At 44.3% G+C, this 25,293-nt stretch overlaps 2 protein-coding genes and 1 pseudogene across 7 annotated transcripts; 2 read left to right on the top strand and 1 right to left on the bottom strand.

The window, feature by feature from the left end:
* Positions 1–1,675: 1,675 nt before the first annotated feature.
* On the bottom strand, positions 1,676–9,153 carry LOC110531975 (methyl-CpG-binding domain protein 4). 5 transcript variants are annotated; one of them, XM_021615525.2, is made up of 12 exons: positions 8,642–8,833; positions 7,953–8,449; positions 6,977–7,815; positions 6,750–6,809; positions 6,502–6,636; positions 6,245–6,394; positions 3,307–3,410; positions 2,619–3,148; positions 2,352–2,480; positions 2,086–2,222; positions 1,875–2,002; positions 1,676–1,735 (listed from the first exon to the last, which is right to left on the bottom strand). In XM_021615525.2, the coding sequence occupies exons 2-8, from the start codon at positions 8,291–8,293 to the stop codon at positions 3,074–3,076; spliced, it is 1,704 nt and encodes a 567-aa protein (XP_021471200.1). In that variant the 5' UTR covers positions 8,294–8,449; positions 8,642–8,833; the 3' UTR covers positions 1,676–1,735; positions 1,875–2,002; positions 2,086–2,222; positions 2,352–2,480; positions 2,619–3,073. The 5 variants fall into 5 exon arrangements, with proteins under 5 accessions (XP_021471200.1, XP_021471203.1, XP_021471201.1 ...); XM_021615528.2 differs by having other exon boundaries at positions 2,352–3,148; positions 6,750–6,837; positions 8,642–9,153; XM_021615526.2 differs by having other exon boundaries at positions 2,352–3,148; positions 7,953–8,445; positions 8,642–8,834.
* On the top strand, positions 9,053–15,789 carry LOC110531976 (annotated as a pseudogene).
* LOC118966034 (stress protein DDR48-like) lies at positions 15,787–20,932 on the top strand. 2 transcript variants are annotated; one of them, XM_036987877.1, is made up of 3 exons: positions 15,787–16,102; positions 16,424–16,477; positions 18,349–20,932. In XM_036987877.1, the coding sequence occupies exon 3, from the start codon at positions 19,229–19,231 to the stop codon at positions 20,000–20,002; it is 774 nt and encodes a 257-aa protein (XP_036843772.1). In that variant the 5' UTR covers positions 15,787–16,102; positions 16,424–16,477; positions 18,349–19,228; the 3' UTR covers positions 20,003–20,932. The 2 variants fall into 2 exon arrangements, with proteins under 2 accessions (XP_036843772.1, XP_036843773.1); XM_036987878.1 differs by having other exon boundaries at positions 15,787–16,477.
* Positions 20,933–25,293: the final 4,361 nt, after the last annotated feature.

Below are 25,293 nucleotides of genomic sequence, written 5' to 3'. Positions count from 1 at the left end.
GTCCTTAGGTTGCAGAACCAGTATGTGTGTATGTTAGGCCTAAGATTCCCAGCTGCACTTACTTGCATTATGACCATTATTTAAAAACATTTTTTCCCCCCAGAGTGCTATTTTCTTTACAATATCCTTTCACCATTTTTATTTGACATGTTGAAATGAACTAAAAGCAATTTAATTTGAACTACTGCTGCTCATTGCTGAAGACCTTACTAAAACACTGCTGTTGCATGTTGGCGATAGATGAAAGCCATTCAAGGAAACAGACCGCTGCGCCACTCAGGAGCTACTATCTAAGACACTGCATCTAGAAGTGTCACTACAGACCCTGGTTCGATTCCAGCCAGTATCACAACTGGCCGTGATTGGGAGTCCCATAGGGCGGCACACAATTGGCCCAGCGTCGTTTAGGGTTTGGCTGGGGTAGGCCGTCATTGTAAATAAGAATTTGTTTGTAACTGACTTGCCTAATTAAATAACCCTAACCCTAAAAATAGTGAAGTCCCCTATAAAGCTAGCTATGGAAAAAGAGAAAATGTGTGAACAGAGGTGTGTGCTTCTATTTCAGTGTGCCGCTCCAATTAATGGGGTTGTGGCGTAGCAGTTCTCTCTCCATCAGGGCCTCCTGAGAGCGAATCAGTGCCCTGTCCATCCAGCTCTGCTCCATCAGCTACACCACACACACAAAAGAGAAGAGTATGAGTAAAAAAAATATCACATTAGGACGAAGTCAGTGGAGACTGCTGAGGGGAGGACAGCACGTAATAATGGCCGGAACAGAGCAAATGAAATGCCATCAAACACATGGAAACCATGTGTTCGATACCATTCTGCTCCAGCCATTAGTACGTAGTGTGTGTGTGTTACAGTGTTCCCCAACTGGCGGCCCGTGGGTTGTTTTATTTGGCCCCCCAAGTTGTCTGGAAAAAAATATATATATATTGATAAACTTTTTAAAAACGTTTTATTGTTGGACAGAGACTGTAAAAACACCAGGAAATCAGCTCCAAGTGATTTTAATTTAAGAAATCTGTATTCCACACATAAGACACATGTGGATCGTATACAAATATAAGCAAGGTTTAAAATAATTGTTTTAGTCAAACATCTGTTTAGGCTTCTTGCGGTCAATATACAGTCTACAAATTATTTGTAATTATGTTTATATTTTACATTTTAGTTGACACTTATCCAGAGCGACTTACATGAGCAATTAGGATTAAGTGCCTTGCTCAAGGGCACATTTACAGATTTTTCACCTAGTCGGCTCTGGGATTCAAACCAGTGACCTTTGAATTACTGGCCCAACACTCTTAACCGCTAGGCTACCTGCTGACCCTGCCTGTTCCGGCCCCCTGACCATCCGCTAGTTGATGATCCCTGGTGTATTACCTTCTTGTTCTCATCTCTGTAGTGGCTCATCGCTCTGCTGTGCTGGATCCTCTGCTGTTTCTCACTGGACAGAGCCAAGCGATCCACTTCCTGTAAAAACTCAGCCTCCTCTGCCTTACTGGTCAACTTCAGCATCAGCCCCGCCCTCTTCTCCTCCATCTGCCTCTTCAGCTGCTGACGTACCTCCGATCTGGAAAATCGAGAGATTTATAAACAATATGACGGAATCCAGAATCCCACCTAGATATGGGAGGGAAATGAATCATTCAGACGAGGATGCTTTTACCTGTACTCCTCTCTTTCAGTGCAGGATCCGTAGAATGGCTTCCGCCACACCTGGTGATACCTAACAAAGCCCCAGAGAAAAAAGATTCATTGGCAGAAATGTGACATTCATATTATCGGTAATTTGTAGTTTTCTCCAAAGTGTCAGAAAATGCAGAAACAGACTGGCATCAGGGTTTATGTTTTACTACTGGAGTCACCTATTGTGCTCCTTTCTCTGCATAACCAGTGCCCTCTGGTGGTTGTGGTGATGCACAGCAGGGGTCTCCAGGCTGACGGTCCGTCTATGGGCCAGAGGAGGATGGAGGGGGTCCAGTCTGGGGACAGACTGCCGACCAGATAGGAAGTTCACACGGCAGGCCAAAATATTTATAACACTTGAATTTGCTTTATCTTAGAGTCAATGCACACCTGGCTGACTGGCAGTGCTGCAGAGGCAGGTGAGATGATGATGGGCAATGTCAGGGGAGTGACCATAAGGTAGCGACTTTGGCGGACAGGTATGGATCGAGGAATAGACAGAGTTGTGGAATTCAAGCAAACAGCAGCTGTGGTAATGAAAAGAAGAATAAAACACTGAACGGTTTAAATAATCAAACATGCACAGTTCAAACTGATAAAAAACCATTAATTAAAAACAATTTAAAACGTCAAAGCTGTTTTCAAAGTTTTCTTACGAAGTTTCATTCCGTAGACAGGGCTGTGCCTTGTGTTTCCCCAGCAGTGGAGTCCGGTCCTTGTGCATTGAAAAACTTCTAAAGGCTCTGTCTTAACTTTTACACTAAGCTCTCTTCTTACTACTGACACTGTCAAAACAGTAAAGCTATTTTTCATAACAGTTAAGTTAAATTAATTACATGCAAACTACTTCCTTTTCAAATATTTACTTTAATGATTATGAAGACTTGGATTCAAATAGAAATAGTACAAACAAATGCACTCACTTGGGTGTTTTGCGGTGGCAACGGTTGCCCTGGGAATCAGGTTACTCGTGTGCAGACAGAGAATAAAGCTGGAGCCTAGCGTAGCTAAATGCACTGGTGCTCTCCTAAAGAAATGTATTAGCATGTGAAATAGGGCTGGGCGAGCTATTGTCAGAGCATAGCTACACAGCTAGACAGATGGAGACGATTCAATACACGCAAAAAGGAACACCAATCTCCACTAGACAAAAGGGACACAGTTTATCTGTTGCTTTTCCAGAGGCACAACATCAAAGTCCAATTCAATGTAAATGAGTCATTAGGCTTTTAAAACATGATAAAACAATTTATTTAATAGAATCATGTTGAGTAACAATTGTTGTCCAAGAGAGATACCGATATGTCAGGTTATAAGCCTAATGATTTAAGAACTAGATACTGATAAAACAGGTTGTGACATCGCAGTTCCTCATGGTTCAGATTCCCAACCGCTCATGGTTCTCCCACAGCCAAGCATGGTACTTGTTTAGCATGTGGTCCTGGGGTTCAACCTATGTAAATACACACACACAAGGGCAATATCTCTAGTTGACTATATCTGGATCTATTATTTAAATGTTGGTGTAACAACAGTTGTCATCTTTGCTAAAGGGAAAATACACTATAAACTGTATGTAACAACCTACTATGGGGTCTGTGACTCACTCACCTGTCTCCACTCCTCTACACAGAAGATCCTGTAGGAGTCATTTCCATACTTCCCAATCCCATGCAGCTCTATAGGGTAGCGCCACTGCTTGGTCAGGTATTCATCTGCATAAGAGATTTGAGGTCGACCGATTATGATTTTTCAATGCCGATACCGATTATTGGAGGACCAAAAAAGCCAATATCGATTAATCGGCCGATTAAAAAAAATGTATTTGTAACAATGACAACAATACTGAATTAACACTTATTTTAACTTAATATAATACATCAATAAAATCATTTTAGCCTCAAGTAGATAATGAAACATGTTCAATTTGATTTAAATAATGCAAAAACAAAGTGTTGGAGAAGAACGTAAAAGTGCAATATGTGCTATGTAAGAAAGCTAACGTTTCAGTTCCTTGCTCAGAACATATGAAAGCTGGTGGTTCCTTTTAACATGAGTCTTCAATATTCCCAGGTAAGAAGTTTTAGGTTGTAGTTATTATAGGACTATTTCCCTCTATACCATTTATATTTCATTAACCTTTGACTATTGGATGTTCTTATAGGCACTTTATTATTGCCAGTGTAACAGTATAGCCTCCGTCCCTCTCCTCGCTCCTCCCTGGGCTCGAACCAGCAACACAACGACAACAGCCACCACATCGAAGCAGCGTTACCCCTGCAGAGCAAGGGAAACAACCACCCCAAGGCTCAGAGCGAGTGAAGTTTGAAACGCTATTAGCGCGCGCTAACTAGCCAGCCATTTCACTTCGGTCACACCAGCCTCATCTCGGGAGTTGATAGGTTTGAAGTCATAAACAGCGCAATGCTTGACGCACAAGAAGAGCTGCTGGCAAAATGCACGAAAGTGCTGTTTGAATGAATGTTTACGCGCCTGCTTCTGCCTACCACCGCTCAGTCAGATACTTAGATTTAGGTACTTAGATTTACAGTGCCTTGCGAAAGTATTCGGCCCCCTTGAACTTTGCGACCTTTTGCCACATTTCAGGCTTCAAACATAAAGATATAAAACTGTATTTTTTTGTGAAGAATCAACAACAAGTGGGACACAATCATGAAGTGGAACGACATTTATTGGATATTTCAAACTTTTTTAACAAATCAAAAACTGAAAAATTGGGCGTGCAAAATTATTCAGCCCCCTTAAGTTAATACTTTGTAGCGCCACCTTTTGCTGCGATTACAGCTGTAAGTCGCTTGGGGTATGTCTATCAGTTTTGCACATCGAGAGACTGACATTTTTTCCCATTCCTCCTTGCAAAACAGCTCGAGCTCAGTGAGGTTGGATGGAGAGCATTTGTGAACAGCAGTTTTCAGTTCTTTCCACAGATTCTCGATTGGATTCAGGTCTGGACTTTGACTTGGCCATTCTAACACCTGGATATGTTTATTTTTGAACCATTCCATTGTAGATTTTGCTTTATGTTTTGGATCATTGTCTTGTTGGAAGACAAATCTCTGTCCCAGTCTCAGGTCTTTTGCAGACTCCATCAGGTTTTCCTCCAGAATGGTCCTGTATTTGGCTCCATCCATCTTCCCATCAATTTTAACCATCTTCCCTGTCCCTGCTGAAGAAAAGCAGGCCCAAACCATGATGCTGCCACCACCATGTTTGACAGTGGGGATGGTGTGTTCAGCTGTGTTGCTTTTACGCCAAACATAATGTGTTGCATTGTTGCCAAAAAGTTCAATTTTGGTTTCATCTGACCAGAGCACCTTCTTCCACATGTTTGGTGTGTCTCTCATGTGGCTTGTGGCAAACTTTAAACAACACTTTTTATGGATATCTTTAAGAAATGGCTTTCTTCTTGCCACTCTTCCATAAAGGCCATATTTGTGCAATATACGACTGATTGTTGTCCTATGGACAGAGTCTCCCACCTCAGCTGTAGATCTCTGCAGTTCATCCAGAGTGATCATGGGCCTCTTGGCTGCATCTCTGATCAGTCTTCTCCTTGTATGAGCTGAAAGTTTAGAGGGACGGCCAGGTCTTGGTAGATTTGCAGTGGTCTGACACTCCTTCCATTTCAATATTATCGTTTGCACAGTGCTCCTTGGGATGTTTAAAGCTTGGGAAATCTTTTTGTATCCAAATCCGGCTTTAAACTTCTTCACAACAGTATCTCGGACCTGCCTGGTGTGTTCCTTGTTCTTCATGATGCTCTCTGCGCTTTTAGCAGACCTCTGAGACTATCACAGTGCAGGTGAATTTATACGGAGACTTGATTACACACAGGTGGATTGTATTTATCATCATTAGTCATTTAGGTCAACATTGGATCATTCAGAGATCCTCACTGAACTTCTGGAGAGAGTTTGCTGCACTGAAAGTAAAGGGGCTGAATAATTTTGCACGCCAAATTTTTCAGTTTTTGATTTGTTAAAAAAGTTTGAAATATCCAATAAATGTCGTTCCACTTTATGATTGTGTCCCACTTGTTGTTGATTCTTCACAAAAAAATACAGTTTTATATCTTTATGTTTGAAGCCTGAAATGTGGCAAAAGGTCGCAAAGTTCAAGGGGGCCGAATACTTTCGCAAGGCACTGTAGATTTGTATGCTCAGTCAGATTATATGCAACACAGGACACGCTAGATAATATCTAGTAATATCATCAACCATGTGTAGTTAACTAGTGATTATGATTGATTGTTTTTTTATAAGATAAGTTTAATGCTAGCTAACAACTTACCTTAGCATACTGCATTTGCGTAACAGGCAGTCAGTCTCTATAAGAGATGCATAACATCTGCATAACATCCCCATTATTTCTCAGGTGCTGTCAAAAACAAACACACCACTAACACTTGGAGGATAGGACAACCCAGTCGTCCTCCTCGATTCAGCTAAAACTAAAATCTCACTTTCTAGGAGGGAAATCAGTGGATCATCTCTTGGATCCACAGGTGGAGATGGGAACAGTGACTCACCAGAGAACCTGATGATGATTTTGGCTCGCAGTTCATACAGGCCCAAAGATCTCAGCAGCACAGACAGGGGCTTCCACTCTGCCCCCCTGGTCTCCTCCGCTGATGGGTAAAGCTTAAAGAACTGCCACAACACCGGGATGGCCATTTTACCTGAAAAGGAACACAGAACAGAGACTGTGTGAGATAATTCCAATGTTGTTATTGTAGATGTGTGTGTTTGAGCCTTGCATGTGTGTGTGTGTGTTTGTGTGTCTCACCGCTGGTTTTGTTGAGGAACACGGTGGCTACCAGGAGTTTCCAAGGGTCGTGGAAAAGGGTCTCCTGCACCAGGTGGAAGGGAGAGCGAGGAGGGGTCCACTTCCTTAAGGCTTTCCTCCTGGGGGGGCTTAGACCTGTGTGTGGACATAAGGGGTTTCGGACATAAATAAACCATTTTTTATTTGACTTACATTTTTCTCCAAGAATGGCAAGTTCTGTTAAGTTCTACCATTTATGAAATTATTACCATCTCTCATTGACTTCCGGCTGAAATAAGGACTGGTCTTCCGTTTCTCTCCTAACAGTTCTGGGCAGAACAGGAACAACAGGCACCACTACACACATTAAACATGTTATTCTCTTGGGTCAGTACACTGAAACCATGGAGGTTCTCTATCTAGGCATCACAGTCAATGCACATTATGCATCATAACTCAGATAGCACAATGCACAGTAGAGAAAATTGATACATACTGCTCTGGGAATCTTTCAGTGGTGTACAGCGCTCTCCAGTGGTCTGGGGAGATGGCAGCTCTTCGTCATGCACCTCTGCCTCTATATTCTCCACTCCCTCAGTCTCCCCCACTCCCACAAACTCAGACTCAGCCTCCCCCTCGCTCTCAGAAGCAGACTGCACCCTAAGGACTGGGACAAGTAACAGTGACACAGGAAGCTGTTCTTCTCGACCAATGAGAGCATCTTGAGGATCAGTGGGCGGGGCCAGCCTGAGCAGCTTTTCTCTCAGCAGCCCCGGCCTCCTCTGGGGGCTCTTCTCCAGTATGACATCGTCAACTACCGCCACGACCTTCAGACGCCTCTGAGTCTCATCATCCTCACCCCTTCTCACAGAGGCTTGTATGTGTGTCTCTTTGATGTCTTCATTTGTGTCTGATGGTTGGCCCGTTTCTGTGCCTCTCCCAGCTGCCGGTCTGTGATTCCCCCTTGCCAGGTGAGGCATGTCAGGCCTCAGATGAGTTATTATCGTTCTCTTGTCTCTGGGTCTGGTCCTCTGCTTGCAGGATTTTGCGGAATTGGCTATTTTTGTGTTATTTGGAGGCAGGCTTAATATTCTACCCTCTTCCATATTCTCCTCTGTGTTCTGCCGGTCTTCATTGATATTGGCCTCTGAGGTATGACGTGTGTGTTTCTGATTAACTTTCCTCTGTCTCTCCTGGCTTGGCAGCGGAGTCACAGCTACACTGCCACTCTTGGCTTTGGTGAAGTCAAAGTCATCTATCTGTAGATCCCCTCCTGCATCTCTGAGAAGGAAAGCTTGAAGAGACGCCCTGGACCGGAACCTCTGTCCCTGGGGACTAGAATCATTGATCATAGGATATCTGCAATGCACTTAGCCCCTGGCCCTGACAGTAAGATACACACACTTCAGGGATATTTTACATGCAATGAGAGAATGGAGAGTAACTAGTGAAGAAGCAAAAATCAGAATCACCTTGTTATATAGATGTCCATTTTGCCTGCAGTCTTCCCACTTTTCCTCCGTCTCACTACTCTCACCCAGCCCAGCGGCATACTAGAAGGCGGGCACGACTCCTCATCTTCCTGTCTGGTCCGCTGTCTCTTGACTGCATTCGGATCAGCCTCTTTGGTAACTCTCATATCTGAACCTGGAACAGCCATAGTGTCTGTGTCAGAGTTAGGATTCAAATGTGTGTCAGTGACGGGGTTCTCTGTGTTGAGGTCATTGTTTTTGAGCCTGGTTGTGACAGTGTTGTTGTCCGTAGGGGAAGCACAGGTTGTATCAACAGTAGGCTCAGTTTTAGCCTGATACATATGATAATCCAGTGATAGTATATTGTCCACACTCGGGAGTGTTGAGGATGTCTGTCTCAGACATGTGTCACAAGCTGGGTTTCATGAGGCTGAGATCCTGCTCCGGTCCTCTTATCTGCTAACATCTTCTTAAGACATCTGGAGCTCTATACCTTGCTGCCACAAACAAAAAGATGGATCAGAATAGTCAACTCACACTGTCTATAAAATCATATTTTAATTATATTTTATTTTATATGGAAGAGCATGGTTTGGACAAATAGGTGACTATTAGCTAGCTAAGTAGCTCAACAGTTGCAGATTGGTTGACCTTCTTGATAGTCGATTCAACTGTGCTTCTTTACATACCTCGTGATCACATGCTGTTCTGGATGAATGGTTCATATCTATTGGTATATTATTTGAAGATCGAGTTGAATAAAACTGTCGGAGACATAACATCTTTGGATAAATTGTATTGTGCGCTGGGCTGTGAAGTGTGTGAACGAGCTTGTGAGCGATTCCGCTTGACTCACACATGACATGCGCAGAACGCAGCACAAGAGACAGGACAGGAAACAGAGAACGGAGTCTGCGCACAAGCGATCCTGTAAACAGTCCTCCACGACAGCAACCTGTTGGACAGCAACATGTAGAACATAAACTGCGCAAACGGAGAGGAAATCGGAGAAAATAGACATACTTGTGAGTGCGGTTGAGAGTTTTTTTTGGGGACATCAGAAGTCCAATGCATTTCCTGTAGACAGCCAGTAGGTGTCAATGTTTGACCAAGCGAGCTCTGACAGGGACTGGTGGAAGTGGGTGCCGTTCTGTGAGGAAGAGGATGATGAGGCAGTGGAAGTGGAAGTGGATGTGGACAGCAGCATGCCAGAGCCCCTGTGCCTGCTCACCGACGCCCCCTACAGCCAGAGCAGGCAGAGCTGCAGCAGCAGGGTAGAGCACCTGGTGCTGAGCTAGGCAGCTGGAGAAAGAGAGGCAGGCAGGGAGAGGAGGGGAGCCCCTGCTGCAGGGACTGTTCTCTGATCAAGACCACTGCATGCATGAAGGAAGGGAGGAGGTAACATCAAAACTCAGGGAAAGACTCATTGTGTCGTGTCTCTCTCAGGGATGAGCACAATGACCCGCTGAAAGAAATTAGGTAAAAATTATAACGGATCTATATATTTTCAAATAACTGTGCTTTTTCTGATCCACATTGATTTTGACAAACAAAACAACCCCCCAAAAATCTGTGGCCTTTCATTGAATTTCAAAATACCGATGTGGCCCTTAAACCAAAAGGTTTACCCACCCCTGGTCTAAAATGTAGTAAATGTGTTTGCCTCCTACTGGCCATCTGGATATTGGTTACATATGAGATAAACATTTAGAGTTTGTTTCCACAGCAAATTAATAGATATGCTATGTTAGACAAGTAGCCTATCTAGTAGAAAATGCAGTCGTGATTTTTTTAAACATTTGCTTCATAGAAAGTAACATAGAAAATACTCTGATGATTGACAATCCAAAGTATATCAGTGTGTAGCACAGCAATACACCGAATGGTCGTTATGTAGAGATCAAAAGGCCTATGGTTACGACCACAGGGTTTGAGGCTCTGCTCCCAGGTGGGCAGCGGTGATTGGTCAATGGCCTGGGCGTTATCACACTTTCCCATTGCTGTGGCAACGAGCGATAACACATAAACCACAGGCCACCATAATGTATTGATAACACTTCATTAGGCCTTTAAGGCCTGTATGCAATCAGCCTGTCAGGCACTATTGAAACCATAACACTGGACTGGAGGTGATCCTGTTTAGCATTTAATAATGATCCCCTCACTACTCCTCCCCCATATTCCCCTGGGTAATACTGTAAGTACAGACAAATATGCACTGTTTCATTACCCTGCCATGGAACCTTAGTCTCATGTGTTGTCACTGGGCTGTTCATCGGTTTCAGTGAACATGCTGGTTTGATTACCATGCTGGGAATAATCTGTAATAAAAAAAAGGGAGGTTGTCCAAAATTATTTTATTTCAGGGCAAAAGAATGGACTGTCAGGCGGTTATTTTTCAGAGTGAGGAGAACCAGATGCACAGTCGGGAACTGATATGACGTTGCGCAAATGGACTTCAAGTGCCAGAACAATAGAGCCCATTTAGAAACAAGAGAGTGTGTATGTGTTTTTCCATCTGTTTGGTCAGGCGCTTAACGGGATTGCTAAGGACTGTAAGCTTTGATGTGTCTACTAGGTCGTGGTCTGGAGAAAGCCTTGGCTCAGACATTGTGGACCATAAATATGAGAGAAACTTCCCTGTTTTAATGGGTGAGACCACATTTCAAATGATGCCATATTCCTGACACAAAGATATGACCCAGGATGACAGCCTCACGCCCAAACCACCCCACCCCCCTGACCAGCGAGTTCAATACAACCTTCAGTACTCGCCTCTTGGCAAATAGTTGGACCATATCATAAAAAAACGCTGGCTCATCTTGAACACCGATCCATAACTGGAAAATACATTTAAAGAACCCCTGCAGGTCGTCTTCAGACACGCCTCCAACATCAGTCAAATGAGGATGGATCTTCCACCAGCACCACGTAGCACCTTCCTAGTCAATGTGTCGGACGGTAATTACAGACGTACCCACTGAAACTTTACGAAGAAATGTTCAATCACCCTATCATGGGCAAGGCATCATTAGGTGTTCTACAAACAACGTGGTATGCCTAGTCAAGTGTATTTGTGGTCGGAAAAGTGTGTAGGAAAAAACTAAATGAGCTCTGAAAACAAGGATAGCAGAACACAGGGTTCATATAGGAACTCTTGACCAGAGGCACCCTGTGCTGCTGCGCATTTCATGGAGGCTCGTCACAAAATCAGCTCTCTGAGATTCCAGTCAAGTTCTTCCACACCGATCTCGACAAACCATTTCTGTATGGACCTCGCTTTGTGCACGGGGGCATTGCCATGCTGAAACAGTAACGGACCTTCCCCAAACTGTTGCCACAAAGTTGGAAGCACAGAATCATCTAGAATGTCATTGTATGCTGTAGCATTAAGGTTTCCCTTCACTGGAACTAAAGGGCCTAGCCCGAACTATGAAAAACAGCCCCAGACCATTATTCCTCCTCCACCAAACTTTACAGTTGGCACTATGCATTGGGGCAGGTAGCGTTCTCCTGGCATCCGCCAAACACAGATTCGTCTGTCGGACTGCCGGATGGTGAGGGCGTGATTCATCACTCCAGAGAACGTGTTTCCACTGCTCCAGAGTCCAATGGCGGCAAGCCTTACACCACTACAGCCGATACTTGGCATTGCACATGGTGATATTAGGCTTGTGTGCGGCTGTTCGGCCATGGAATCCCATTTCATGAAACCCCCGACGAACAGTTGTTGTGTGAGTGTTGCAACCGAGGACAGATGATTTTTAGGACATTCATTTGAGACTTGCTCCCAGTCAGGGGAAGTATTGGCCTAGACAAGCATAGCTCAGTTAAAGGTAAAAAAAATATGAAGTAGAATTCCTTGTTATTTCAATGTCTGTTCCTCTGTCTCTCTCAGATTGGGAAGGACATAACTCTCTATGACTCCTGCTGCGTCAGCTACTTTCCCAAGTGGGAGTACATTGTAATGGGCAGCTCGGACAGGCAGGCCTCCCTCTACACCAAATACTGGGTGCGGCTCGGCACCATCGGGGAACAGAGCTCCTGGGTGTGGACCTGTAGAGTCTATGTGGTGGGTCTCTTTTAGTGTGTGTGTGTACATTTGAGTAACTGTGTAAGAGTGTATGAGAGAGAGTGTGTGTGTGTGCGTGTGTCTGAAGGGTACTGTATTGGAACGCTGTAATTTAAAACAGAGCTGACATGGTGCCGAGACATGCTGTGAAGAACGCGGAACGGAAATGATAAGATGCGACTGACGTAAACGCTATAGATGTCATGCTGTCAGATCAAGTGTTGATGCGACATATCACGTTGGGATAAATTCACAGATCAGTTATTTTTAACTTGTGGAAAAAGTATCTGTAATCACCCATAGAGTACATGAAAGTAATATCAATGTAGTTTATTTTATATCTTTAATATTTTATATTATATTAATACTAGCGACTCACACGAGAAAGCAATAGGTTCTACCTGGCTGACATCTCCACATTGTCTTAGACGGGGATCTAACAACAGGAACACTTTGTCTCTCTGTATTTTCATGGAAGTGTTAATGGGAACCACTGTTACATTGTTCTCTCTTTGTCTTCTGTGTAGGTGTTGGGCTTCCAGGACAGACCATAGCCTTCTTTCAGCTCATCTTCACCACGATGCATGGCCTGTACAAAGACCGTTACGCCTACAGAGACGGCATGACCGATGTCATCCTCCAGCACCTCATCACTGAACAGAAAGGTGGATTGACTTAAACAGTACATTGTACTTCCCTTAAGTCCCTTACGTTGTCAGTGTTAGCAGATCTGATGGAAATGGATGGCAGAAGCTCCCTGAAGAAGTCCATTAGAAGGCTATGTAGTCCAGCCCATATGCTCAGATCTATCCAGTCCCTTCAGATCTGTAAACACTAAGGGTGTAGGAGTTAAGTGAAGCTAGGGCTAGTGGTTATTTTTTGACTGGACTTCCTGTGCTTACTATACCTGTTCTCCATGCCCAGTGAGGATGAAGTGCAGAGAGCTGGATAAGAAGATAGCTATCAACAGGAACCGCCGTGCCATCCAGCTGCCTGAGAAGATCCTCATCTACGATTTCTGACGACTCTTCCGACATATACAACCGCATCAAGGAGAAGATCTGCAGGAAGTTTGAGTGCAACCTGCTCGTGGTCTGCTCAGAGCACATCATCCTGTGTCAGGTGAAACTTATACCCAGTCCAAAATCATACCCTATCCCCTACTACCCCCAAACACATTTACACTGTGGTAGTAGATGGTCGTAGTATTTGTACAGTTATTTAAAGTTGTTTTTAGACTAAATACATTGATTAATAACTGTTTTCTACGGATTTGCTTTTGACTTCAGGCTTTTCTCAAACACTTGGTGACAAACAACTCCGTAAAGTGCCATAACAAAACACAACACAGGGGGCTGCTGAGGGGAGGAGACCATGTGTTTGATGAGTTCGATACTATTTCATTTAATCTGTTCCAGTCATTACTATGAGCCCGTCCTCCCCAATTAAGGTGCTACCAACCTCCTGTGCAACACAAACTATTTGGCCTGAGTCAATAACATTGACCTGCAGCGTCTTTGGCTTATGTAAATTATACTAATGCATTGGTGACAGATTGTGAAAGACCCCCCCCCCCGAAATACATTATCATGCTATTAAGATGATGGAAAGCCAGTGAATTAGTGTTTAGTGCTGCATCGCTGCTCTAAAACACCTCAGAGAGAGGCCAGAGAGGGACGGCCAGAGAGGGACGGCCAGAGAGGGACGGCCAGAGAGGGACGGCCAGAGAGGGACGGCCAGAGAGAGGCCAGAGAAGGACGGCCAGAGAAGGACGGCCAGAGAGGGACGGCCAGACAGAGGCCAGAGAGAGTCCAGAGAGGGACGGCCAGAGAGAGTCCAGAGAGGGACGGCCAGAGAGAGGCCAGAGAGGGACGGCCAGAGAGAGGCCAGAGAAGGACGGCCAGAGAGGGACGGCCAGAGAGAGGCCAGGGAGGGACGGCCAGAGAGAGGCCAGAGAGAGTCCAGAGAGGGACGGCCAGAGAGAGGCCAGAGAGGGACGGCCAGAGAGAGGCCAGAGAGAGTCCAGAGAGGGACGGCCAGAGAGAGGCCAGAGAGGGCCGGCCAGAGAGAGGCCAGAGAGAGTCCAGAGGTCCTCCAGATCTTTCTGCCTATCCTTCTTCAACTGTATCTGTGTTCCTTTACGGGTTCTCTCTCTGAGTCTCTCCCCCGCCTCCTCAGCCTGAGTGAGACAGGGAAGAGTGAGTGGTTACCACCACAGCATTGTGGAGCCTGGCTGGATGTATCTGGTGGTTTCCTCCCTGGTTTGTGTCTCTGGGGTTTGACAGAGAAGGGGAGGGGAGCAGTCTAGAGTTAACTGTGACAGAGATGCTTTAGATCTGTCTCTAAAAGCCATGTTACAGCTTCACCACTGAGGCTGATGGTTTCTCTGGTATGACTGTCTAACCTCTGAATGGGCTCGGTCAAATACAATCAGACTTATCTTCACATAGCATTGAACGAGAATGAAACATATGGATAGTTAGATTAGAAGGATATATTAAGGGACAGCCATACAAAAATGCCCTCTTTCCATTCATCAAATGGTACAGTTTGGAAGCTGGAATGACATTTTTGAGGAATGTGTGCAGGTAGCCTGTAGGAGACGTTTGAAGGAGCCTAATCATATTAAAACCTTGTGACTGCTTGTGTTTATGCCACACATAAAAGGTGTTACATTTGAAAAGTGAAATTACAAATATTGAAGCTGTATTGAAGCGTTAGTTTCTAGGTTGGCAAGGAATAGCCGCTGGAATCACTGAAGTTTAGAAGAAGTTTGAAGCGTAGAAGCGTAGAAGTTTGTACTCACTTAAAAACAATAATAAAATGATTCATTGTTGTAGGCTAGTCTAGGTAGGATCATTGTATTGTCCCTAATCAAGATCAATAGGGGAGCCTTTTGAGCTGCATGTCTCATTGTCTCCAACCTGGCCTCTCTGCTGCTTATCAGCTATTCCTCGTAGTTCTTGTGGATTTACACTATATTGAACATTGGTTCAGCTTTAAATTATTTTATATGTGGTGTCTGTCTTTCACCAATGCAGTGTCTGTCCTTCACCAGTACCAAGGAATAGTGGCTCATGGAGTCTCTGATTCTCTACATCAAAGTCATTGGTGGCCGACCGGACAGCGAGGGCCTACTGGTGGGGCTAAAGAATAGAGCAGATACAAACACTTCTGTCTTAGCTAACTTGTATTTATCTAGGTTAGTCTTATTGAGATCTCCTGCGGCTCAAGCCAATCCAACTTGCACCAATGGTATTAATTTTCTCTTCAGATCCTGAAGGTCTTTGTGGACAACCCGTTTGCCATCAATCTGCTGAAGCAGTCTACACCTGTGCGTTGTCTGGACATGAGTACGTCCCGCAGCACGCTGGCAGTGGTGGACGAACACAGCACCTGCCGGTTTAATGACATCCACACCAAGGAACAGCTCTTTAAGGTCAGAGGGCAGGCATCAAGAGTTATTAAGGCCAAGGTTGAGGTGGCTTCACTTTCAAATTATTGTTCAAAGGTCGTCCCTTTTTCCTTCACCTACTTTTCCCCCTGACTTGCCCTCTATGAGCATCCTTCCCTACTCCCCAGGAGCCCAATGCTAACAACGTAGCATGGAACACTTAATGTGAGGGCATGCTGTGTTTGTCAGGCAGCTGCTACCTCAACGTCAAGGCCAGTAACTTCCCAGTGCACCAACAGAAGCTGCAGGGCTTTGTGGTGGGCTACAATGGCTCCAAGATCTTCTGCCTGCATGTCTACTCCATATCCACCGTGGAGGTTACCGGTGGGTGGGAAGAATAATACTTAAAGAACTGAGCTTTATTATCCACTATTTAGTTATGTTTCTACGTTTTCTTATTGTATGTTGAATTGACTGATTTCCCCTTCTTTCCCATCTCTTCTCCACAGTCGAACTCCTATGTACCGGTGTCTATGTACCAGTGTCTATGTACCAGTGTCTATGTACCAGAGAGAAGGATGTTCAAGCAGGTCTATCAGATCTCCTGTCTGTGTGTGACTGACAGTGACTGTAGGGATCTGGCCACGGATGCCCTGGAAGGGTTCGACTGTCACCTTTAAGAAGGTCATACAAGCACATACTCCCACGGAAGCACACACACACCTTTTCACTGCAATGCTAGTGTTCACCACTAGATGGAGCAGCCTGATGCTATTTGTATGAATAACCTCTCTCATGCTTGTTTGACCAATGTGACAGAATAGCTTAAGTATGTGGTGTGAGTGGATTCTCTGGCTTCCCCATAATTTGTTGTGGCTCCGGACAAGCACACTTAATTCTGCCCTTGACAAGTTGAATCAGGTGTTTTTGTCCAAGACTACAACAAAAATGTGTGCTGTTGGGGATACTCGAGGACTGGAGTTCCCTTTTGTTTCTCTCTCTCAGGCCTTCATCCGAGTACGAGACCTGCGCTGCCTGGAGCTCATCAACAGCATTGAGGTACAATATGGCACAGACACACTCCCCTAAAATGCATAATGGATTAGTCCAAATGGTATTATTCCAAGATCAAAGAATTTGTCACGGTAGAAAACAGACCACATAGCTTTAATCAGGGTGGATTTACTGGTTTACCAGAGAACTCCACATGACATCATCAAAGCGAGACAGAGGAGGGGAAACTTGGGATCGCATGGGTTGCCCTCATTAAGCATTTTCTTACTGCCCCAACATATGACTGTGTACACACACACACACACACACACACATGCACTCAGGCACTCACACACAAAGGGCTAGTAAAGGGAGGAAAGCGTTATGTTATGTGAACTTAGCTGATCTCCTGGGAATATTTGGGACTATAAATACATTCATGTGTTTTCATGGACATTCTTTGTGATAAGATTAGACCTGCCTCGGGGGCTGCAGTTTGAAAAGGGAAAAGTCAATCATTTTTTTGTTGTTGCATGGTGACGGTGGATGTGGAAACAATGGATCATTGAATTCCACAAAACAGTCTTGGTGTCTGTGTGTGTGCATACTGTATGGAATACGTGCAACTATGGGCAGATAGTCCAGGGTCAGACTAGGGTGAAACTGACTGAGCGGCTGATATTAGCTAATTTCTCTCTTTCTTTGCATGTGCGTGTATACACTAGTGTTCGTGTGTGTGTGCTGATGGATTTCTAGGAGAGAAAGAAGAGGGGTGAGAGTGACAAGGAGCTATTCCTATCGGACGTCTATGCCTACCAGGGGAAATTCCACCAGTCTAAGGACTGGCTACCACTCCAGAGTCCTCAGCTTGTACACTGTACGACTACCGATTGACTCATACACACACTCTCATACCCTAGACCTGTACATGTTCAAGACAACAGACATTCACACACATGGATGTTTGAATATGCCTGTACACCCACACACACATGTGAGACCTGTGCCTGTTTGAGTCAGCCAAGATACTGTACACACACACACACACAGGGGCTGTGGCTTTATGTGACACACATACCCAGAAATAATTGATGGTGGGGTGTCAGTTGTTGGATGTAAATTATTTTATGAGGGGTCAGTTGAAGTTGAGGCGATCTCCTGTTAAGTGTGTTTATGTGTGGAGTGGTCTTTGATCACAACCTGTGTATGTATGTTCATGGTAATGAAGCAGATGACACAGGCGTGACTCCTTTCCCCTCCTTTCCCCTCCCTTGTGTGTTTTGTGGCTGCTGTATATTTATGTGGCTGTGAGGCCATCTGGTCCTCGAGGCTGTTTGTTTTACCACTGGAGGACACTAGAGGGGGAATCCTGGTCCTGTTTGTGTGACTCCATGTCCCCCCTCTCCAGGCCCTGACCTGAACACCTCAAAGCCATCGACATCATAGGAGAACCAGGCTGAGTCGACATGTGGATCACACACACACACACACACACACACACACACACACACATACTCAGCTCTTGGCTTTCCTGTGAGTCATGGGAAAGCGTTATGTGGTTGGGAGGCAGGCAGATGGCTAATGCTGGGTCCTGTGGCTCTATCAGAGCTCCCCATGGGCCCCTCTCTCTGTGTCTTCTGCTTGTCAATCACACACCCACTCTGGCCCAGACCACCTAGGCTAAGGCGGCCTCAGCATAACAAACACAGGGAAAGACTGGTCGGCCTCGTCAAGCTTTATCAGGCATGACAGCTGACATTCGGGTATGAGTGAGTTCGGCCTTATTCCTAAGTGTGGTGTGATGCGCTTATAAGAGCTATGTGATTTGTAAAGGGTCCTCTACGAGGCCTGATCCACACACACACTTGGACACACACACTCAACCCCCACCTCCCACAAACTCCGTCTGATCGCATCTCTTCCCACCCCCCCACTAGGCTGATTGACATCGTCCGTAAGCTGGATAATGCGGAGCACCATGGCTACTCCTCTGAGACCTACTCCAAGATGGGAGACCTGCAGGCCCTGGTGCAGCTGCACGTGGAGGCACGATACTGGGACCAGGTTAGTCAAAACCTTTCACATTTCACTTATGGTCCTTTCACCTGTTGGACACAGCTACAGTATTCTATCTTACTTGGCTCATCAGAAAGTTGACCTCATAGGTCCCACCCAGAACACAGAAAATTCAACTGCATATTTACTGGAACAAGACAAACTGAAACGATGTTCTATTAAAACCAGAGCAACGTTTCCAGCCAAACCAGAGATTTCCTCTGAATCTCTGCCTACATTATGACTAGAATGTGAGAAGCACCCAACAGTCCAAAGCAATAAAGAGCCTTAGCTCAACCACCCCCATCAGAGCAGCTCATACTACAGAGACATGAAGAAAACACTACATTTCCTAAATCCATCACTAGTGTTTCATCAATTACAGGCGGTCCTGAGAGCAAACTGCCGATGTCCACGGTGAAACAGAGAATGCCAAAAAAAATAGAACCTTTTATCAGATTCATATTGTATGAATCTGGCATGGCGTTAGCAGCCATGTTTTTACATCCCTTTCTGGGGGAGGTGGACATTGAGAGAGAACAGAACACAGCCTACAGTACAGTATGAATGGGCCATATGGATGCTATTCACTGCACTCACTCTTATCCTGGGCCTAGCCTGGGTTTAGTCTGCTTAGACTCAGAGGCTGATTGGGCTGTGCAGAAGAGGGCTTTGACATTACTGTGACACACAGTTACACATATAAAGAGGAGTGTACTTAACAACATTCTTGCTATGGGACGTTTAGGTTAATCAATCAACATGACAGGCAGGTATGCCTCCATAGGGTACTGTCACACTACTCTATTACAGACAAACACCAGCTACTCTACCACAGACACCACCAGCTACTCTACTACAGACAACACCAGCTACTATACTACAGACAACACCAGCTACTCTACTACAGACAACACCAGCTACTCTACTACAGACAACACCAGCTACTCTACTACAGACAACACCAGCTACTCTACTACAGACAACACCAGCTACTCTACTACAGACAACACCAGCTACTATACTACAGACAACACCAGCTACTCTACTACAGACAACACCAGCTACTCTACTACAGACAACACCAGCTACTCTACCACAGACAACACCAGCTACTCTACTACAGACACCACCAGCTACTCTACTACAGACAACACCAGCTACTCTACTACAGACAACACCAGCTACTCTACTACAGACAACACCAGCTACTCTACCACAGACAACACCAGCTACTCTACCACAGACAACACCAGCTACTCTACTACAGACAACACCAGCTACTCTACTACAGACAACACCAGCTACTCTACCACAGACAACACCAGCTACTCTACTACAGACAACACCAGCTACTCTACTACAGACAACACCAGCTACTCTACTACAGACAAACACCTGCTACTCTACTACAGACAAACACCAGCTACTCTACTACAGACACACACCAGCTACTCTACTACAGACAAACACCAGCTACTCTACAACAGACAACACCAGCTACTCTACAACAGACAACACCAGCTACTCTACTAAAGACAACACCAGCTACTCTACTAAAGACAACACCAGCTACTCTACTAAAGACAACACCAGCTACTCTACCACAGACAACACCAGCTACTCTACTACAGACAACACCAGCTACTCTACTACAGACAAACACCAGCTACTCAACTACAGACAACACCAGCTACTCTACTACAGACATCACCAGCTACTCTACTACAGACAAACACCAGCTACTCTACAACAGACAACACCAGCTACTCTACAACAGACAACACCAGCTACTCTACAACAGACAACACCAGCTACTCTACTAAAGACAACACCAGCTACTCTACTAAAGACAACACCAGCTACTCTACTACAGACAACACCAGCTACTCTACTACAGACGACACCAGCTACTATACTACAGACACACACCAGCTACTCTACCACAGACAACACCAGCTACTCTACTACAGACAACACCAGCTACTCTACTACAGACAACACCAGCTACTCTACCACAGACAACACCAGTTACTCTACTACAGACAACACCAGCTACTCTACTACAGACAACACCAGCTGCACACTAATTGACCATGACATAAAATCAGTCTAATATACTGTAGTAGGGTGGCTACTTTGAAGATATATACAATACAAATGTACAATATATTTTGATTTGTTTAACACTTTTTGGTTACTTTGTTTAACACTTTATTGGTTACTACATGATTCCACATGTGTTATTTCATAGTTTTGATGTCTTCACTATTATTCTACAATGTAGAATACAGAAAAAATTAAGAAAAACCCTTGGTACTGTATGTTAACCCTAATATATCACATTAGTAATGAGATGTATTCATGTTTTGGCAAGTGTTGGTATTTATCATCATTAGTCATTTAGGTCAACATTGGATCATTCAGAGATCCTCACTGAACTTCTGGAGAGAGTTTGCTGCACTGAAAGTAAAGGGGCTGAATAATTTTGCACGCCCAATTTTTCAGTTTTTGATTTGTTAAAAAAGTTTGAAATATCCAATAAATGTCGTTCCACTTCATGATTGTGTCCCACTTGTTGTTGATTCTTCACAAAAAAATACAGTTTTATATCTTTATGTTTGAAGCCTGAAATGTGGCAAAAGGTCGCAAAGTTCAAGGGGGCCGAATACTTTCGCAAGGCACTGTACATACATACATAGCTCACAGAACAGCCTCAATTAATTGGGGAATGGACTCTACAAGGTGTCGAAAGCGTTCCACAGGGATGGTGGCCTATGTTGACTCCAATGCTTCCCACAGTTGTGTCAGTTGGGTGTCAAACTGTTGAGTCAAACCCGGCAGCGCTGCACTTCTTGACCCAAACCGGTGTGCCTGGCACCTACCACCATACCCCGTTCTAAGGAACTTAAATATTTTGTCTTTTGTCAATTCATGTCTCAAGGCTTAAAAATCCTTCTTTAAACTGTCTCCTCCCCTTCATCTATACTGATTGAAGTGGATTTAACAGGTGACCTCAATAAGGGATCATAGCTTTCACCTGGATTCACCTGGTCAGTCTGTTGGAACAAGTAGGTGTTCATAATGTTTTGTATACTCAGTGCTTATATATTATATATTCTTATATAATATATCTATATACTTATAGTACCGGTCAAAAGTTTTAGAACACCTACTCATTCAAGGGTTTTTCTTTATTTTACTATTTTCTACATTGTAGAAAAGTAGTGAAGACATCAACTATAAAATAACACACATGGAATCATGTAGTAACCAAAAACATGTTAAACAAATCTAAATGTATTTTATATTTGAGATTCTTCAAATAGCCACCCTTTTGCCTTTGACAGCTTTGCACACTCTTGGCATTCTCTCAACCAGCTTCATGAGGTAGTCACCTGGAATGCGTTTAAATTAACAGGCGTGCCTTCTTAAAAGTCAATTTGTGAAATTTCTTTCCTTATTAATGAATTTAAACCAATCACTTGTGTTGCGACAAGGAAGGAGGGTATACAGAAGATAGCCCTATTTGGTAAAAGACAGAGTCCATGTTATGGCAAGAACACATCAAATAAGCAAAGACAAACGACAGTCCATCATTACTTTAAGACATGAAGGTCAGTCAATAAGGAAAATATCTGCAAAGAAACATTACTGAAGGACACCAATAAGAAGAAGAGACTTGCCTGGGCCAAGAAACACAAGCAATGGACATTAGACCGGTGGAAATCTGTCCTTTTGTCTGGAGTCCAAATTGGAGATTTTTGATTCCAACCAACTTGTTTTTGTGAGATGCAGTGTGGGTGAATGGATGATCTCCACATGTGTATTTCCCACCGTAAAGCATGGAGGAGGAGGTGTTATGGTGTGGAGGTGCTTTGCTGGTGACACTGTCAGTGATTTATTTGGAATACAAGGCACACTTAACCAGCATGGCTACCACAGCATTCTGCAGTGATACGCCTTCCCATCTGGTTAGTGGGACTATCATTTGTTTTTCAACAGGAAAATGACTCAACATACCTCCAGACTGTGTAAGGGCTATTAGACCAAGAAAGAGAGTGATGTAGTGCTGCATCAGATGACCTGGCCTCCACAATCCCCACACAAATCCCCAGACCTCAACCAAATTGAGATGGTTTGGGATGAGTCGGACCGCAGAGTGAAGGGAAGCCAGCCAACAAGTGCTCAGCATATGTGGGAACTCCTTCAAGACTGCTGGAAGGGCATTCCAGGTGAATCTGGTTGAGAGAATGCCAAGAGTGTGCAATGCTGTCATCAAGGCAGAGGGTGGCTATTTGAAGAATGTCAAATACAAAATACATTTTGATTTGATTAACATTTTTTTGGTTACTACATGATTCCATATGTGTTATTTTATAGTTTCATATCTTCATTATTATTCTACAATGTAGAAAATAGTAAAAATTAAGAAAAACCTTTTAATGAGTAGGCGTTCTAAAACCTTTGACCGATAGTGTACCTATTTTCATATTTTTGACTTTCTTTGCTTCCAGGCCCACGGGGAAGGGGTGGAATATGGAGGGTTGCTCACTGTTCTCCGGGAGCATGGCTGGAGGGTGGATCTATGTACCTTTTCAAGATCATCTGTGATATGAACACTTCTTCCCCTCTCTCTCCCAGGCTTTCTCTCTGGTATAGAAATTTTACGCTCAGTGGCTGGCTGAGAACAACCTTTTTGAGGATGGAACAGAGAGGTCGGAGTGAAGAGAGAATATACTCATATGTTACAGGAGCTCAATGTTTGATGTTCCCAAATGGTATAGTAACTTTGCCAAGGCCATGTCTGTTGAAACTTCTTAGCATTGTTCTTAGCATTAGCAGTTTTTTTTAAATCTCATTTTGTGCACCTTACATTGACCAGACATATCTCAGATCCTTCTGGAATCAGAACTATATCAACGTATCACAGAATACCACAGATGGCTAGAAGGCAATGTTAGTTCCTAACATGGGGTACATATGGAAACCATATAAAGGTTGGCCCGTGTAGTTTTTTACTACTTCCTCTTCACTGCTCTCTCTGTTCACTGTAAAACATGATCCACAGCTAGACAGACTGCTAACACTATTACATGCCATGCATGGTTCCAATCAGCACTACAACAAGAATTCCTAATTATGACTTGAAGAACTGTAATCACCACATGGATTTACAATCAGAATCCCTGCATGCATATTTATCTACTGTACTGTATCCAATCGATCTTGCACAATATTCTTCTCTGTGTCTTGCTGTAGAGTATATAGTTGAACAGCCATGGTTGTGTTTCAGTCTGGAAGTAATCTGGTGTTGTGCTGTCTGTATTGTGTTTTCGTAATGGTGTATTGTGTTACCACCACAGTGATTGGTATTGCCTTTAGGCCCTTGTAGTCTAGTAGCCTGGTAGTTCCTCACCTGGCTAAGGCTGACTGGCGACTGTAACTCCTCACAAACTCAAACGTGTGGTGTAACCGAGCTACATCACAGAGCTTTGTGGGCCCAGACCACAGCCCATGTTAATCATTGTTAGTGTAGTGTGTTTGGGGGAGGGTATGTGGTTTGTGTGTGTGCCTGTATAGTGTTCGTGTCCTTACACTAAGCAGCAGCAGCTGACTGTGGTTTTATCCGCCTGGCTGCACTGATAAATATTAGCTACTAATATGTCCTGACCTCCTGTACATCTAAGCAGGACAGACAGGGTCACCCGAGGGGCTGTCTCCCTGAAGCTGGCTTTAATTAGCCACAGATAGCAGCATGAAGAATAGGACATATGTTTACTGGTGCTCTGCTTGCTAAGTGCCATGCTGTTTGACATTTGGGAGTGGGTTCGTTTAAGAAGACGTCTGTTTGTAGTTAGTGAAAATATTGTCTCGTATACGTTAAGTACAAATTGCCCTTGGCGTGTAGTAGCGAGAGAGAGAGAGTGTGTGATGCTGTTAAACTCTGGCAGCCTGAGAATGAGACAGAGTAATGGGAAAGGTGTTGGCTCCTATAAGGTTGAATCTCAAGGAGATTTCTTAGACTTGTCAAAGCATATCTCTGTTGTTGCAATAGAAGCAGTGTTAAGGGCTGTCCAGACGGGAAGAGATGGGGTGGAGCGGAGTTCTCCAAAACAGAGCAGATTCCTATTTTTGCCACCTCTGCTTTTACGTGCACGATCACCATCAATCACTCCGTCTGGATAGAATTCTGGCTCCGTTGGAAATGTATGGGCAGCTCTGCCCCGCTTCATGTCCGGAAAGCCCTTTTAAAGGTAGACTCAGCGAAATGATGTTGCCATGAGCAGTAACGGAGATTTTGAGAGGAGCGAGATGCAACATTTCACACAGTATCTGTGCAGGTACACAGGTCTGCTTCACGCTGTGGACAGCGTGGTAACCAGGGGACCAAAACCAGCAGAGAAGTTGAGCCTCACGCTTCAACGCTCTTAGTTGTTGTGGAAATTATCCCACTATGCTGTTTACTTTCTGCATCTACGTCATATTGCGTGATAAGTCTGCCTTTAAGCGCCACTCAAGCCTGCATTTTCCTCCTCCATCGCTACAATTAAGTCTCTTCACTTCCTTCTCTCCTCCCCCCACAGCATTCCACAAGGCGGGCGGACAGAGTGATGCTGTGAAGGTGTTGAAGCAGCTTACCCACAATGCCGTGGTGAAGAGCAGGTTTAATGAGGCTGCGTATTATTACTGGATACGGTCTATGCAGTGTTTGGACATCACTAGGGGTAAGGGAGTCTACCTAGTGAAAGTCTTCACATTTTCCTGCCTCAAAATTACCTTTAAAAAGGGGGGAAGAACAGAAAATTAGGAGAGGAAGGAGTAGA

This window comes from Oncorhynchus mykiss, chromosome 9, assembly GCF_013265735.2.
Source record: "Oncorhynchus mykiss isolate Arlee chromosome 9, USDA_OmykA_1.1, whole genome shotgun sequence".
Classification (NCBI taxonomy): domain Eukaryota; kingdom Metazoa; phylum Chordata; class Actinopteri; order Salmoniformes; family Salmonidae; genus Oncorhynchus; species Oncorhynchus mykiss.
This window is presented reverse-complemented; position numbering and strand designations above follow the sequence as displayed.

Bases quoted from the DNA above. Each gene is read 5' to 3' on its own strand.
- LOC118966034 (XM_036987877.1), top strand. From the start codon at position 19,229: ATGACAGGCAGGTATGCCTCCATAGGGTACTGTCACACTACTCTATTA.
- LOC110531975 (XM_021615526.2), bottom strand. From the start codon at position 8,293: ATGTATCAGGCTAAAACTGAGCCTACTGTTGATACAACCTGTGCTTCC. The intron at 6,637-6,749 runs GTAATAATTTCA...GTCCACACACAG, and splicing joins CCGGAAGTCAATGAGAGATG to GTCTAAGCCCCCCCAGGAGG. The intron at 6,395-6,501 runs GTGAGACACACA...GTTCCTTTTCAG, and splicing joins GTTCCTCAACAAAACCAGCG to GTAAAATGGCCATCCCGGTG.